The 15,271-nt window shown below is 57.3% G+C and overlaps 1 protein-coding gene across 3 annotated transcripts in view; it reads left to right on the forward strand.

The window, feature by feature from the left end:
* Positions 1-9,337, forward strand: part of RPS6KA2 (ribosomal protein S6 kinase A2) — a 308,891-nt gene extending 299,554 nt beyond the window's left edge. For all 3 annotated transcript variants that reach the window (XM_046005543.1, XM_046005545.1, XM_046005544.1), the window contains 3 exons: positions 1,416-1,533; positions 4,504-4,641; positions 6,085-9,337. In XM_046005543.1, the coding sequence (XP_045861499.1) occupies positions 1,416-1,533; positions 4,504-4,641; positions 6,085-6,210 (382 nt within the window). In that variant the 3' untranslated portion in view covers positions 6,211-9,337. The remainder of the gene's footprint in view (positions 1-1,415; positions 1,534-4,503; positions 4,642-6,084) is intronic.
* Positions 9,338-15,271: the final 5,934 nt, after the last annotated feature.

Here is a 15,271-nt window from a genome sequence, read left to right on the forward strand (position 1 = left end):
CACGTGTCCACGTTCTCCCCAGCATGTGCTGCCCCCTTAAGAGGGTGCAGCATCTTCCCCCATAAAAGCTTCCTGCCAAACAGCACCTCGAGGAGGGTGGCCAGATAAGGACAGGCCACTGACTTACGTGGCCGCCAGACCAGACAGCGGCCGTCTGGGAGGAGGCCGGGTCTGCCGTGTGCGCATCTGCTTCCGACCCGAGGTCCACCCTCACCGGCTCCGCTTCTGGCCTGGACTCCTTGACCTTCACTGGCCTCACTTCCCTCACTTCTGAATGAGAAGAGGCCACTGTGGTATTCCAGGCTTCCGGCCTTAAAGGTCTAGGATCCTAAGAGCCCCAGGGAGACCCATGTTTTTAAGTTTATTGAGGATTTGCATAGAAGGAAAAAGGAGCTCTAGACCCTCCAGTCCCGCTCAGGGTAGCGAAGCGCACAGAATGCCGTCCCCGAGAACGAATGGGCGTGTCCTGCTCTTTTCGCGGCCTTATTGCGGCATCTCGTGATGAGTGAGTGATGAGTGTCGCAGTGAAGGAGGCAGATGTGTGAGCCCGGGGCTGTGCCTCGAGGACCACAGTAGCGGGAAGGCACCCCGGCCCTTCCTGATGTCACACTGTTGGATCGTGCTGCGAGTCGTCTTGAGACGCATGTCCTGCACATAAACCTCAGGTCACAGACTTGGGCGCTCAAGGAAGTGCCGTGAGGATCACATGGAATTCCTCGTCTAGCGTGTATCGACACGCCCTGGGTCAGGTTGGGACGGCCGGGTGACTCACGGAGACCAGGTGGGGACGGCTCCCTACACGTGTCTGTGCAGGTCCCTGCGCGTGTCAGACTCCCCCCGCTGTGCAGCTGAGCGTTCAGAAATTAATTTTTCAGAGACCCAGAGTTAATAGATCAACCACGGGCCTTTCAGACTCCAGATCCCAGTCTGTCCTCCATCATACCTCAGTCTCACCGTGGGAACCGAGTGACCGGGCCAGCCACCGTAACGCGGTAGCCAGGGGAGCCAGGACTGGTCCAGGGACGCTCGTGCTTGGGTCCACAGGGCCTTGTACACTAGCCTTATTGACGTACACCATAGTCCTCGTTAGGAAGATGGACACAGCGAAAGAAATAAATGACCCTTTCCCATGACTCCTGAGTCTGGAGCGTGATGGCAAAGAAAGAGCTGTTCTTTTTAACAACAGAGAGGCAGGGGTGCCTGGGTGGCTCAGTCGGTGAAGCCTCTGACTCCTGATCTCGCTCATTCTTGCTCTCAGGTTTGTGGGTTCAAGCCCCACGTTGGGCTCCACATTAGGCGTGGAGCCTACTTTTAAAAAACAAGCAACAACAACAAAAAGAGCCAGTATCAGGCTATGAACTTTACTGTAGGTCGTAAAATGGGAGCTCAGAACGATGCGTTCTCTCCTTGTGCAGGTTCACCCCATTTGCAAACGGACCGGACGACACTCCCGAGGAGATCCTGGCACGGATTGGCAGCGGGAAGTACGCCCTTTCCGGGGGGAACTGGGACTCAATCTCTGATGCCGCGAAGGTGAGTGTTTCCCTCTCTTCCTTCTCAGGGGTGGAGGTTCTGCATCAGCCTTTGTATCTGGGAGGAAGCTAGAGGATATCTTTCATTTAAACAACTCGGTATTTTGTAGATTACTTATAGCTTCTCAATTAAAATCTTTTTGCGAAACTCCTGTTAAAGCCCTTTCCGCACTTCTACTGTCTTGGTGTACTAGGGTTCTCCAGAGAAACAGAACCAATAGGACGTGGGTAGAAACAGAGAGAGAAAGACTTGTTTTTAAGGATCAGTTCACAGGACTGTGGAGGCTGATAAGTCTAACGTCCGCAGAGTAGGTCAGCTGGCTGCAGACTCAGAGAAGAGTTGGCATTGCAGCTTGAGTCCACAGCCCATCTGCTGGCGGACTTCCCTTTCCTTGGGAAACCCTGGTCTTTTTTATCTTAAGGCTTTCAACTGATTGGATAAGGCCCACCAACATCAAGGAGGGTCATCTGCTTTACTCCAGGTTGATGGATTTCAGTGTTAATCTCATCTAAACAAGACTTTCACAGCCACATCTAGACTGGTGGTTGGCCAAACGCTGGGGACCGTGGCTTAGCCAAGTTGACACATAAAAGAACTGTCATGCTTTTAGGGATGTTGCAGACCGAGTGCCCTGAATGATCACAGACTGATCAGGATGAACTCTGGGACAGAGGTGTATTTCTGTTACTTTAAAACTCCGCACTGGGGCTTCCCTACAGCTTCACTATATGTGACCAGCTTTGTTTGAAGAGACATCGGACAGTCTTTTTCAGTTGAGATCCTCGGTTCCTCTCTGGTTAGATCGTGCATGATCACATGGCCACTAGTATCAACAGTCTGTTTGCTGCGTTACTGTAAAATGACGGGGAGAGACGGAGACCATCTGGGGCTCTGATTCTAGTGCTGCATAGTCATCACTGTGTGACCTCATCCGAAATGGCAGAGGGGATGGTGGAGCTGACGGGAATGATGGTAGACGTGATGGGGAGACATGGTGGGGAGGTGGGGGAGGTGGTGGTGAAAGTGACAATGGACAAGTGATGGAGGAGACGGCGGAAGTGATGAGAGATGATGGAGCACGTGGTAGAGACCGTGGAGGAGACATGCAGGAGACGGTGGAGATCATGGTGGAGGAGATGGAGGAAATGGTGGAGAAGATGATGGAGGAGACGGTGCAGGAGACGGTGGAGATCATGGTGGAGGAGATGGAGGACGAGATGGCGGAGAACGTGATGGAGGAGATGACAGGGCATGGTGAAGGAGGGGGTGGAGAAGATGGCGGAGAAGACGGTGGAGGAGACGTGGAAGAGACAGTAGAGGACATGTAGAACCGATGGCAGAGGGGACAGTGAAGCAGGTGGCAGAGGCGATGATGGAGGTCGCGGAAGAGGTGATGGGAGAGTGGAAGGCAGCTGGCATTTAGGGAGCATTTCTTGTGGGTCAGACCCTGACGGTCCCAGTGCTCCCATCCATCCATTCTGTCTCAAAGGAGTATAGGAATTGTCTAGTCCTGGTTCCCAAAGTAGACCAGGACTCGGGTGCTGGTGGTTTCTTTATGAGACATTTTATGAGAAACCTTGGAAGCAGGAGTGGGGGAGCAGGGAAAGGTGTCAGGAAAGCAATGAAGTCAAGTACCAGGATTGCTGCTGCAGGCAGAGGGCTTCATTGCCTCCTGCGACCTTGACGACTTCCTCGCGCCCCTTCACTGCTGTATCTCCACTGTATCTTCTGCGCCATCCGCCCCATGCCTCTTCCCAAACACAGGACAGCACCTCCAGTTCTCCAAAATGCGACAAAGTCTATGGATCTGTGTGTTGTCACTGCACATCTTGCATGTCCACGTAGAAACGTTGCTTCACGATGAGATCTTAAGCAAACAAAATAGGTCTCTCTGCTTTCAGTTGAGTACGTGGAAATGGAACAGTACTGCTTCCAAGACTTATTTGTTGCGAGAAGTTGCTAAGATCGGTGTTACCAAATACTAAATGGCATTGGATTTCTCTGTTTAAAAAAGGGTATTGGATTAGTCTGCGGTATTTCTCTGTTGTGGTTCATGACCAAAAATTCTGTTGAGTGCATCCTCATCACCTGATGTCCATGCTGACTTTATTCCCCTGAGAAATGTCCCAGAAATACTAGAGGAAGGTGAGCAGGCTAGCAAGAGAGCATGGGTTCTCATCACGGGTCTTCCTTGGACAACTGATCACTATGAATGTCTGCGTCTTCATCTGCAAAATGGGGACGGTGACATTGGCCCTCTTTCCCCCAAGGACAATCCCGATGACTCTTAAGAAAGGGCACACGACACGTGCAGAGAGCCTCACGAATGCCATGGAGATGCAGACCATACTTGTAACTGTGTGTGTGCGTGCGTGTGCACACACGTGTGCGTATAGTGCCACGAGTGAAGTGAAGGGAAGCTTTGTCTTTAAGTCACAGTCGTAGGAATCTTTATTGTGATTATCTTACGGTCACATAAGAAAACCATCCCTGTGGGACACGAGCCCACTGGGCCCACGTAATGGCTCCAGACGGACAGCTCTGTGGCTGGTGCTGATTGGTAGCGCATGTCTGTGGACTGTGCTAATAAGAATGTCCCCGCATGTATTGTCTTCGCTGCTTATGTCTGTGGACGGTCGTTCTCTGGCTCCTCCCTTGGGAAAGATACCATGTTTACTAAACGAGCAGTTCAGTAAATTACATGCACCATCCAACATGTCTACATTCGATTTCTCTTTGCATATCAAACCTTTAGTATGATAAAAACCTGAGGCGAGCCATCAAGGTGATGAGAATTAAAATTCAAAAATCATTCATGTACTTTTAAGGCTGAAAGTAAACTTTGGACTCCCCCTCCCCCATCGGGGCAGAGAATCAGTTAGAACAATGGTGAGGCTTTGCCGTGGGAGGGAACGAAGGAATTTGGCTCAGGAGGCTCTTTAGATCAGCTTCTGCTGTCGTCCCTTACAGGATGTCGTGTCCAAGATGCTCCACGTAGACCCTCATCAGCGCCTGACGGCGGTTCAAGTCCTGAAACACCCGTGGATCGTGAACAGAGAGTACCTGTCCCAGAGCCAGCTCAGCAGACAGGACGTCCACCTGGTGAAGGTGCGGACAGGGAGCCGTGAGAGCGAGATGCCAGGGGTGGGGGGCTCAGGAAAGTCGCCCTGATCCCCCACAATTAACCTAAAGTAACCGCGACATGAGAACCAGATGGGGAGCCAGTAAGAGGCACAAACGGGTCTCCCTAATTTATTTAGTTCTACACATTTATACACATATGAGCAATCACGCACGAGACTCCGAGTAAGTTACAGCTTCTGTTAACAATCTTGAGCGGCTTCATTGTGTGCCTGTGTGTGTATGTGCGTGTGTGCGTGCGTGTGTGTGGCAGGCACATTACATGTTTGGGACAGAGACAGACACAGAAGGAGAGAGGGAGACAGAAAGTAGGAGAGACAGACAGACAGACAGACGGGGCAGGAGAGAGGGGGGAGAGGTGGAGGCAGGCAGTCACACATCATCACCAATCCCAGGCTCCGAAGCCCCGGGTTCTAGAGCAGAGGCCTATGGACTTCTGTGCAGGGGCCCAGACCCTGAGGATTGGAGGCTTCCAGAGCCGGACGTCTCTGCCGCTCCTCCTCGAATCTCCTGGTGGAGCACAGACATGCCCGCGTACAGCTGGCAGGTGGCCAGGGCAGCTGGGCCTCAGGAGAAGCCAGTCCGTGGGAGCAGGGGCCCTGCGCTAGGCCCAAGGGCAGGGGTCTGCCGCCCCCATCTCACACCGCATGAGTCTCACTTCATTTTCCTGAGACACTTTCCAGGGCACAGGCCTCGTGGGGTCTGGCTAGACAGCTTGCCCTAGAGCATTCTGACATGCGGACCCCCTGACGGGGACACAGGGCTGCGGAGGGAACAGAGATCAGCACACTCCTGCCACCAGGGAGACAGTCACAGGCCCAGGGACCCAGAGGTTTTCAGCAACCGAATAGCAGGAAATGAGTGGATCTGGGTAAACCCTTGCTGCCGGACGATCCCAGCCTCCCAAGGTCTGACCGTGCGGTACAACTGTGATCAGAGTCGCCAAAGCCGGCATCCTCAGACCTGACCGTAGCCGGCAACGGCCCCTGCCACCTCGGCCTCAGACCTGACAGTAGCCATGGCCCCGCCCACCTCGGCCGCGACGCACCTGTACCCGTGGTGCCGTGTAGACGGACGGACAGACTCCCGCGGGCCCGAGGGTCTACGCCGTGGGCACAAGCGTGTTCTGCCGCGCATGCTTGGCGGAGGCTGCTGGGAGCTCGTGGGGAGGACCGAGGCCACATCACCCCCGGGTCTCGTCCTTGGAGGGTAAAGCGCGTCTTCTAAAATCTGGCGAGCGTGGGAAGGTAACGTAGGGCAGGGACGTGGGGCGTCACCCGGAGGCTCCCTGAGACCCTGGACCCTGCGAGCTCAGGGCTGGTGGTGGGGAGACCAAGGTTCAGAGGCGTCTGGAGCCGCCCCGCTCGGGAGCGGGTGGGCACCACGGTCAGCGCCTCCTTCCTTCCGCAGGGCGCCATGGCCGCCACCTACTTCGCTCTGAACCGGACGCCCCAGGCCCCGCGGCTGGAGCCGGTGCTGTCGTCCGGCCTGGCCCAGCGCAGGGGCATGAAGAGACTCACGTCCACGAGGCTATAGTGCGAGCCGCCCTGCAGAGCGTCCTGGGCTGGCGGGCGCCGGCCGGGGCTCCCGTCCCGGGCACCGCCAGGGTGACCGTGCCCGCCTCGAAGGCCCAGGAGCCTCCGCTCATTCCACGCTCTCTTGTTCAGCCTGGATGGATCCAGACCGGTGACCTCCCAGCGCCTCGCCAACCCTGCCGCCTCCCTGCCCCCAGCGAGCCAGCCGGACTCTCTTCACCGCACGCCACCCTGAGCAGCGCCTGTAGGGTTTCTTCGGACTCTGTAGGTCTTTTATGATCACGGCTTATATTTATACAGAGAGATATTTTTTCCAGTGATAAAGCCAGTGAGGGGGTCAGGTTTCCGACACACGTCCCCGCGATTCGGGTGGGCGGACGCGCTGACCGGCTCCCAGCACAGCCCACCCCCCAACCCCGGGAGGGGCTGGCCTCTGCGGTGTGGTATTGCCAGGAGGACGGGGTCAGCACGTGGCACCCAGGAGTAGACGCCAGGTCCCCTCCAGTTATCCAAAGAGTCCTCGTCCCATCGCCCTACTTCCAGACTGAGGCGCCGGGTGTCCTCTCCAGGTCGCAGACCCACATGGGGCAAGAGCCCGGAACCAGCAGGTGGCATCTTTGCTTTGGGATCTTCTTTTCCCAAGAATGGCGCGTCCCTGGGGAGGAGCCAGCGACAGCCTGTGCCCCCTGCCCTGTGTTCTTGTCCCCCCATGGCCGGGGCTGCAGGGCTGGGGGTCCACGCCCCCGCCCTGGCTCTAGCGGTGGTCAAGGCCGCCCAGAGGTCCTGAGAGAGTGCATTGGGCCCCGCGGCTGGTCGGCTGGTCGCGGCTGTCTGCCAGCCCCATGTGCTTTCATCCCAAAGCAGTGTTTTTGCTGTGTTCGCCTTCCCCTCTCTGGGCCGCAGGAGGTCTGCCAGCGCGGACAACCCTGAGCTCTGTTCCTCCCTTCCAGGCGCACTCCCGGTCCCACTGCAGCTAGGAGGGGGACGGGAGGCCCAGCTGCCGCCCTGGGGCCTGGCGAGGCGCCAGAAGATGGGTGGCCGGGGCACATGCACTTTGTAGAAGCTGTGCTTTTGTGTTGCGTTTCTGTCTGTTTTTCACCTGATGCTGCGGTGACGTCCGATGTTTCCCACAGGGAGGGGCGCGCACGGGAGGGGCTCTGCGCTTCTTAAATGAGGCCAGGACAAGCAGGGCTCCCCTGCGGGACAGGAGGGGGGGGAGCGTGTGGCCCTCGGTGTCCTCCCCCAGGCCGGCCCAGGACTCCCCACGACCCTTGGCCGGATGCGGGGCCCCTGAGGTCCTCGGCCGATCTCACTAGGAAGACCTGTTCCGTCGTTCCTTCCTCCCCATCTCAACCAGCTACACACCTCGAAAAGACAAAAACAAAAGCAACATGCGGCGTCCTGGGCACAACTGCTTAGCTTGTTCCAAGCGTGCTTGGACCTTCAACGGTCACCTTGTTTCAGAAGCGTCCGTTATCCTGTGAGCCTCTCTCCCTGCTCCGAGAACCACCAGAAGGAAAGGGGGGGCAGGTTCGCCGCTGGCTTCCCTCCCACAAAGCTCCTGAGGCAGCTCCCATATTTTCTCACTGGAAATTGCTTTCCCCAAGGCCACAAAGGCTTGGTTCCCAACAGTTTTGTTTTAGGTCTGAATTATCGGATCTATGATGAGCAGCTTAGGAAAAACCGGATGGCCCTTAGGTCACGGGTTTGCCCTCCCAGGAAGCCACCGAGGTCATCACACCTTCCGTCTGCCGCGGGGCTCCAGGGCTCCTGCGGCCGCGGTGTGCCGCCCGCCCGGCTGCTGGTTTGCTCACGGAGAGTCCGAGCGCGGAGGGACGCAGGCCTGCGGACGGAGGAGCCCGGGCACAACAGGGAGAGGGGCCGGCGGGTGCTCTCTGCACATCGCCGCCCCTGCTCGTCCCCTCGCTCAGAAGCAGCCCCACCTGCCACTCCGGGAGTCACAGAGCGACCCGGGGGCCCCTCGGGCCAAGTCGTGCCCTTAGCCGAGGGCGGGGGGCGGCAGTGATGGGGGCAGGGACCCCACGGGCACCTGTCGGGATGAGCCAACTCTGCCCGAACGTCTGTCGGATACTGCCACTTGCGCACCTTCTGCAGGACACAGCGACGCTTGAAACCCTTCCAGAAAGTCAGCCTAGAGAAGTCGGTGCCAGAGTTGAAACCCGGCTCCGAGGTCTTCAGCAGAAGAGCCGGTGGCGGAGCGTTCTGCGCAGTATCAGCGCGGAGGAAGGGTGACGCTCACTTCCCTGTGCGGGACCCCCCGCCGGCCCTGGGAGGCTCTGGGGGCTTCACACAGGCGGCCAGACCGCAGGGAGTCAGATCGCTGCCCCACAGATGCTGGAACCATCCCCCTCCATATCATTATCCCACAGACCGTGGAACTGTCCCCCTCCGGATCATTGCCCCACAGACCACGGAACCATCCCCCTCTGGATAATAGCCCCACAGACCATGGAACCATCCCCCTCTGGATCATAGCCCCATAGACCATGAAACCATCCCCCTCCATATCATTATCCCACAGACCACGGAACCGTCCCCCTCTGGATAATAGCCCCACAGACCATGGAACCATCCCCCTCCATATCATTATCCCACAGACCATGGAACCATCTCCCTCCGGATCATAGCCCCACAGACCGTGGAACCGTCCCCCTCCGGATCATTGCCCCACAGACCACGGAACCATCCCCCTCTGGATAATAGCCCCACAGACCATGGAACCATCCCCCTCTGGATCATAGCCCCATAGACCATGAAACCATCCCCCTCCATATCATTATCCCACAGACCACGGAACCGTCCCCCTCTGGATAATAGCCCCACAGACCATGGAACCATCCCCCTCCATATCATTATCCCACAGACCATGGAACCATCTCCCTCCGGATCATAGCCCCACAGACCGTGGAACCGTCCCCCTCCGGATAAAAGCCCCACAGACCATGGAACCATCCCCCTCTGGATCATAGCCCCATAGACCATGAAACCATCCCCCTCCATATCATTGCCCCATAGACCGTGGAACCATCCCCCTCTGGATCATAGCCCCATAGACCATGAAACCATCCCCCTCCATATCATTATCCCACAGACCATGGAACCATCTCCCTCCGGATCATAGCCCCACAGACCGTGGAACCATCCCCCTCCATATCATTATCCCACAGACCACGGAACCGTCCCCCTCTGGATCATAGCCCCATAGACCATGGAACCATCCCCCTCCATATCATTATCCTACAGACCGTGGAACCGTCCCCCTCCGGATCATAGCCCCATAGACCATGGAACCATCCCCCTCCATATCATTATCCTACAGACCGTGGAACCGTCCCCCTCCGGATCATAGCCCCATAGACCATGAAACCATCCCCCTCTGGATCATTATCTCACAGACCATGGAACCATCTCCCTCCGGATCATAGCCCCACAGACCGTGGAACCATCCCCCTCCATATCATTATCCCACAGACCGTGGAACCGTCCCCCTCTGGATAATAGCCCCACAGACCATGGAACCATCCCCCTCTGGATCATAGCCCCACAGACCATGGAACCATCCCCCTCCATATCATTATCCCACAGACCATGGAACCATCCCCCTCCGGATAATAGCCCCACAGACCATGGAACCATCCCCCTCCGGATCATAGCCCCACAGACTCTCGTGAGGAAACCGAGCCCTGGCCCTCAGGCCTCCTCCCCCAGCGCCCCGCGGTCCCCCCAGGGAGCCCACTGTGGTCTCGCCCCCCTGCAGGCCCCCCTGTTTGAGAGGAACACCTGTCTCACCCCGGCGGGGCGAGGGCTCTGCCAGATGCCATCCCCAAGTCAAATTTGGGCAAGAGTGAGGTTTCATCTGTACCCTTAGGTCAGATTGTCCGTGATTTGAACCTAACTGTGTGTGTGTTGATGCCCGGAAGATTGTCCAGCGTTTTAAACGATAATAGTGCTTCATGGTAGCCAGTATTGTTCATTAACGGTGTTCCTGCAGCCGCGGTGAGACTTTGGCCTCACACTGGACTGATTCTCTCAAGCACAGGATGAACTTGATTTGCACTCTGTTTTCCTTTCCAAATGGTTTCGTTGCCCCTCACCTCTCCAAGAGTCCTTAACATTCTCGAGTGGAAAAGGACGCTGCAGCTCCCTGGTGTGGAGAAGACGGAGGAGCCCCCAGCGTGGGTTTGCAGAGCACGGGAAGAGCCGTGGGAGACGCGGACTCCACCGCTGGGGGCCCGAGGAGCTTCCCACCCAGACCCGACTCGCACTTTGTTTACAAGCCCGCGTCTGTGTTTACAGGTCCTATGTTCACGCTTTGTGTTTTATGTTTGAGATGGGCGGCCACTATACAGATATTTATTACGCTTTCCAGACTTTCTGAATAGATTTTTTTGAATAAACATGGGTTTTATGAAGTGTAATCTTTTTCTAGACTAACAATAATTTTCGGACTCTGTGTGGTCGCCAGTGAGTCCGCGGATAAGCGTCTTGCTCCTCCCGTCCCCTCGCTCTGTCCTCGGGCTGCTGCTGGCCCCTGCCGCTGCGGGTGGCATCTGCGTGGGGAGTGTGACCGTCCGCTCCGTGCCAAGAGCTGCTAACGACATGTGTAGGCTCGCTACAAGATACCCCCACTAGCAGACATCCGAAAGAGTTCAAAATCAGCCCAGCGGGCTTTGATATGAGCAGCAGCGAAAGTCTAGACTCTAAACCCTTGAGATGATTAATGACACAATACTGAATTTTGGCCTCACGGCCCCTGACAGGCAACTGTCCTGACATTTTAGGAGAAAGGAAGTCAGGGCTTCCACACCCCTCAGGTTCCAGTGGTTTCCAGACTTCATGCCTTCATAGCTTCCAGGGCCCCCATGTAAGCTGGGGACGGCAGCGCCCCGCACGGGGGTGCCCATGTGTCCGCTCACACTCTGGTCTGGACGTTGGTGGACTGGATGGCATTAATGTTCATGGAGTGTTCAGATGTGATCACTGTTTACAATGAGTTGACTCGGGTAAAGCAGTTCATATGTCCTGGGCCTCAGCCAATCCAACAAAGACCTTGAGAGCAAAGACTACGGTTCCCCAAAGAAGAGGGAATTCTCCCCAAGACGACGTGGAAATCCCGTCTGAGTCCCCAGCCGTCAGACCCGCTTGTCAACACCAACACTTACTCAGTGCGCAGCCTGCAGCTCTGTCTGTGCCCATCAGACCTGCCGCCCTCGATGGCTGAGCCAGTTCCTTAAAATGAATGTCCCTCCCTCTCTCCCTCGACGCGTAGATCAAGCGGTTGATCATGATAGAGGCAGAGATGTAGCTAGAGATGGAAACACACCTCCCACTGGCTCCGTTCTCCGGAGAACTGTAATTCAGTACGACTGTTGTTCACCCTGCAGAGAATGGAGAGGCAGTTTGGCCGTCTTCTGGGCCTGATGGAGTCACACACGAGTGCACAGCCGGGCCCCAGGCAGCTCTGTCCCTGAAAGGACTTCGCACTTGCTTTAACCACAGCTCTGTCTATGTCAGCCATCGGCTCGGCTACCTGGTGCCACGTGTTGTAGGTTTTCTTGGGTACAAAGTTGGTCACAAGAGTTTCTTTTCATTATCAGGGTTCTGCCTGTCCGTTTCTTTTTTTTTTTTTAATATTCTCTCTCTTTTTTTTTTAAAGATTTTATTTATTTGACAGAGAAAGAGAGATCACAAGTAGTCAGAGAGGCAGGCGGGGGGGGGGGGGGAGCAGGCTCCCAGCTGAGCAGGGAGCCCGATGCGGGGCTCGATCCCAGGACCCTGGAATCATGACCTGATCCAAAGGCAGAGGCTTAAGCCCTGAGCCACCCAGGCACCGCTGCCTGACCTTTCCACGCCAGCTTGGGCCTTGTGTCCATAAACCTCCAGAGCTCATTGCTCCCGGGAGATCCTGTGTGACAGGAGTTAGCATTGTCGGGAACTCGGGTGTCCGCATTTCCTCCCGCCCAGGACACCGCTGAGGAAGTGTTCTTTCTGTTCCGGGCTCAGCATGGGGCCTGGCACGAAAAGTGATTTGTTAATGAAGAAACAGGTAAGGTATTGAGCTGGGGGCCGCATGACATTCTAAATAGGGCGTTGGCGTCCTCCGGTGGGTTAGGTGGCCTCAGTGATGTGAGGTGGATCCCCGAAGTTCCCTCCTTCGCCCCCACAGGGCCCAGGCCATCCGTGTGATTGTGGGGCTCACTGACCGCCCCGGGGGCTGAATATCAGCTCCCCGCAGACCCACACTTGCCTCTCCTGAGCTCAGTCGCAACACTTCCCCACACAGCATTTCCAAAGGCTACAACTGGAGATCCATGGGTCCGAGGCCTCTCTCCCGCGCCTCGCAGTCACGGGTCTTCACTGCCTGCTGGTGCTGGAGTCGCACTCCCTTCCGCGGTCATGCTCTCACCTCAACCTCTGTGGTCACCTCCTGCCTGGCCTTCCTGCTGCCACGTCGCTTCTCAAACCCCTTTTCAACCTCGCAGCTCCAAATTCTATCAGAAGACGGTGATGCTGCTGTCACTGTGCTCTGTCAAACGAGACCTCCAGCATGGCCATTCTCAGAGCGGGCCTGGCTCTCTGACCCGGCACCAGCCCCCCATGACCTTGGCCGCCATGTTTCATCGGTCTGTCTGCAGGCACATCCCGCCTGCCCGGTGCAGCGGACGCCAGCCCACGTTCGGCTGTTCACGTTCACCCTTAGCACTAAGTACACCTCAAACTTCAGTTCCCTGGCCACACCGGCCCCTTGCCAAGTGTCCCACAGCCGCGTGAGGCTGGGGCTGCCACATTGGATGGCAGAGACTCTAGCACATGTCCATGATCACGGAAAGTTCCACTGGACGCCGCCGTTCTCGAGTGTCAGTGGGGAGACTTAGACACAAGAGAATCCGCTCTAGCCGGTTTAAGCGGAAAGAGCTGGGGCCCCTCCCTGTGCGGCTCTGCTGGCAGAGACACCCCGCCCTGCACCAGACTCGTCTCCGCTCCACGCCTCACAGGGACGACGGCCTCCCACCTGCTCCGGCCTCAGCCCAGGTGGTGAGGCAGCGTCCGGGCCTCACATAAAGCCCAGCACCATCCACAGACCCATGCACAGGAACGGGGACACAGGAGGGAGCGATGGGAAATAAGTCATGATAAAACCCAGGAGAAGCTGTGGGTTCTTATTGTGTTGGGGTTGGGTTAGAGTGTGCCCCCCCATATTCTCATGTTAGAGGGACCGCAGGACCCACCACGTGACATGTTGGAGGGAGGCTGTCAAGTTAAGGTGAGGTCATTGGGCTGGGTCCCCACCCAAGATGGCTGATGACCCTCTAAAAAGGGGGGATGTGGAGCCAGAGGTAGACACACACACAGGGCCCAGGGTGTGGACCCCCCATGAGAAGACGCTGGCCTTGTGGCCGAGCGGGGAGGTCTCGGGAGAAACCAGCCCCGCCCATGCCTTGACTTGGGACCTCCTGCCTCCCGAACGGTGAGAAGTCAGTGTCTGTTGCTGAAGCCCCCGGTGTGGCGGTCTGTCCCAGCAGCAGAGACAGAGCTAGGACACCCCACATTGCTGAGGCAGGTGTCAGAGCCCTGGTGGCGTCCCCATCTGCCTCCCTCATGCCTGAACCCCGCTTCCTCTCCCCTGGTCAGCATCTGAGCTGGTGGGGGGCCGCTGTCTTCAGTGTATCTAGGGGGCTGTGCCTTCATTGGCCCCCATCTCCCAGTGGATGGGCCATGGGGGGGCACCTCCTTCTGCCCCCAGAGTAGCAAGAGCCCAGTTCCCCCATTCATCCACTGAGACCACTCGATGGTGACAGTTCTTGGCCTGTGGGTTACATAAGGCATCTGACGGGTCAGCTGGAGGGAGCCACGTGTGTCCCTCTGAGAAACACCTCCTGGCAGAGCCCAAAGGCCAGAGAAAAGAACGAAGCGCTTTGCTGGTGAGTCGCTGGGTAGGAATGGAAGTGGCCCTACTGGCTCTAGCCTCCCTCAATCTCCTGTCCGTGCAGGAAAGAAAAGCTCCCCGGCACGGTGGTGCGGTGCCCCCTGCCGAGGCCCGGACCACCCCTCCATCACCCACACCACGGTCCTACCAAGCCTGACCCACAAGGCTGCGTGGCAGGACCCGAGAACCTGAAGGCGCTTGGTCTCCTTCCCTGGGTCTGGGGCAGCTCGGGCCACAGACACCCCGGAGCTGAATAGGGGCTGAAGGCGAGGGCCTTCCTTCCTTGTGCTTCAGGAGGCGGACATCTGAGCTGAGGGTCTGGGGTTTCTGTGTCTGGCAGGGACCTGCTTCCTGGTCACACGAAGCTCTGGGATCTTCCCGTAAGGGGCCCATCTTCATGACCCCCCTCACTCTAATCACCCCCAAAGGCCACCAGTACCGTCCCACCAGGGACAGGCCTTCAAAGTGTGAATCTGGGGAGACAGACCTCAGCCTGCCCCGCCTCCTCAGCTGTGTTTCTGGGTCGGAACCAACTGGTGGGTTTCTGATGTCATTGGTCCACTGCCGGCAGGACGGGTGTCCCCTCTCACATCTCTTACTTCTCTAAGAAGGGGCTTTCTTGTCGCTCCCACCCAGCGGATCAGGGAGCACGGCCCCGAGGCCACAGGACGGGGCTAGGGGTCTGGGTCACTGCTGACCCAACACACCTGTGCCTGACCCCCGCTGCTCACACCCACCCCCCTCTGCTCATACCCACCCCCTGCAGAGGGGCAGACAGACAGAGGCAACCCTGCTCTGCTCTGCTGTGTCCTCTACCGAGGACACCCTTCCCGGGCCTTGCAAGGGCTGCTCCGGCCTCTGAGAGGCTCTGTCTGACGGTCCCACGGGAAGGGCAGCCCGTCCTGTGCAGTCCTGCTCAGGCTTGTCCCTCTCTGGACTCCCTCCTCGCCCTCGCCCTCCGCGACCTGCCTTGATTCTCTCTCTCTCTCTCTCTCACTCTCTGCCTGTCCTGCTGGAACATGAGCTTGGCAGCGTCCCTGTGTTTACCTGAACGCTGGACGCACTGGTCAACTACCAGCAAAGCTCACGGCATGAAACCGGGAGCAGCACAGAG

The sequence above is a fragment of the Meles meles genome, chromosome 5 (assembly GCF_922984935.1).
Source record: "Meles meles chromosome 5, mMelMel3.1 paternal haplotype, whole genome shotgun sequence".
NCBI classification, from domain to species: Eukaryota; Metazoa; Chordata; class Mammalia; order Carnivora; family Mustelidae; genus Meles; species Meles meles.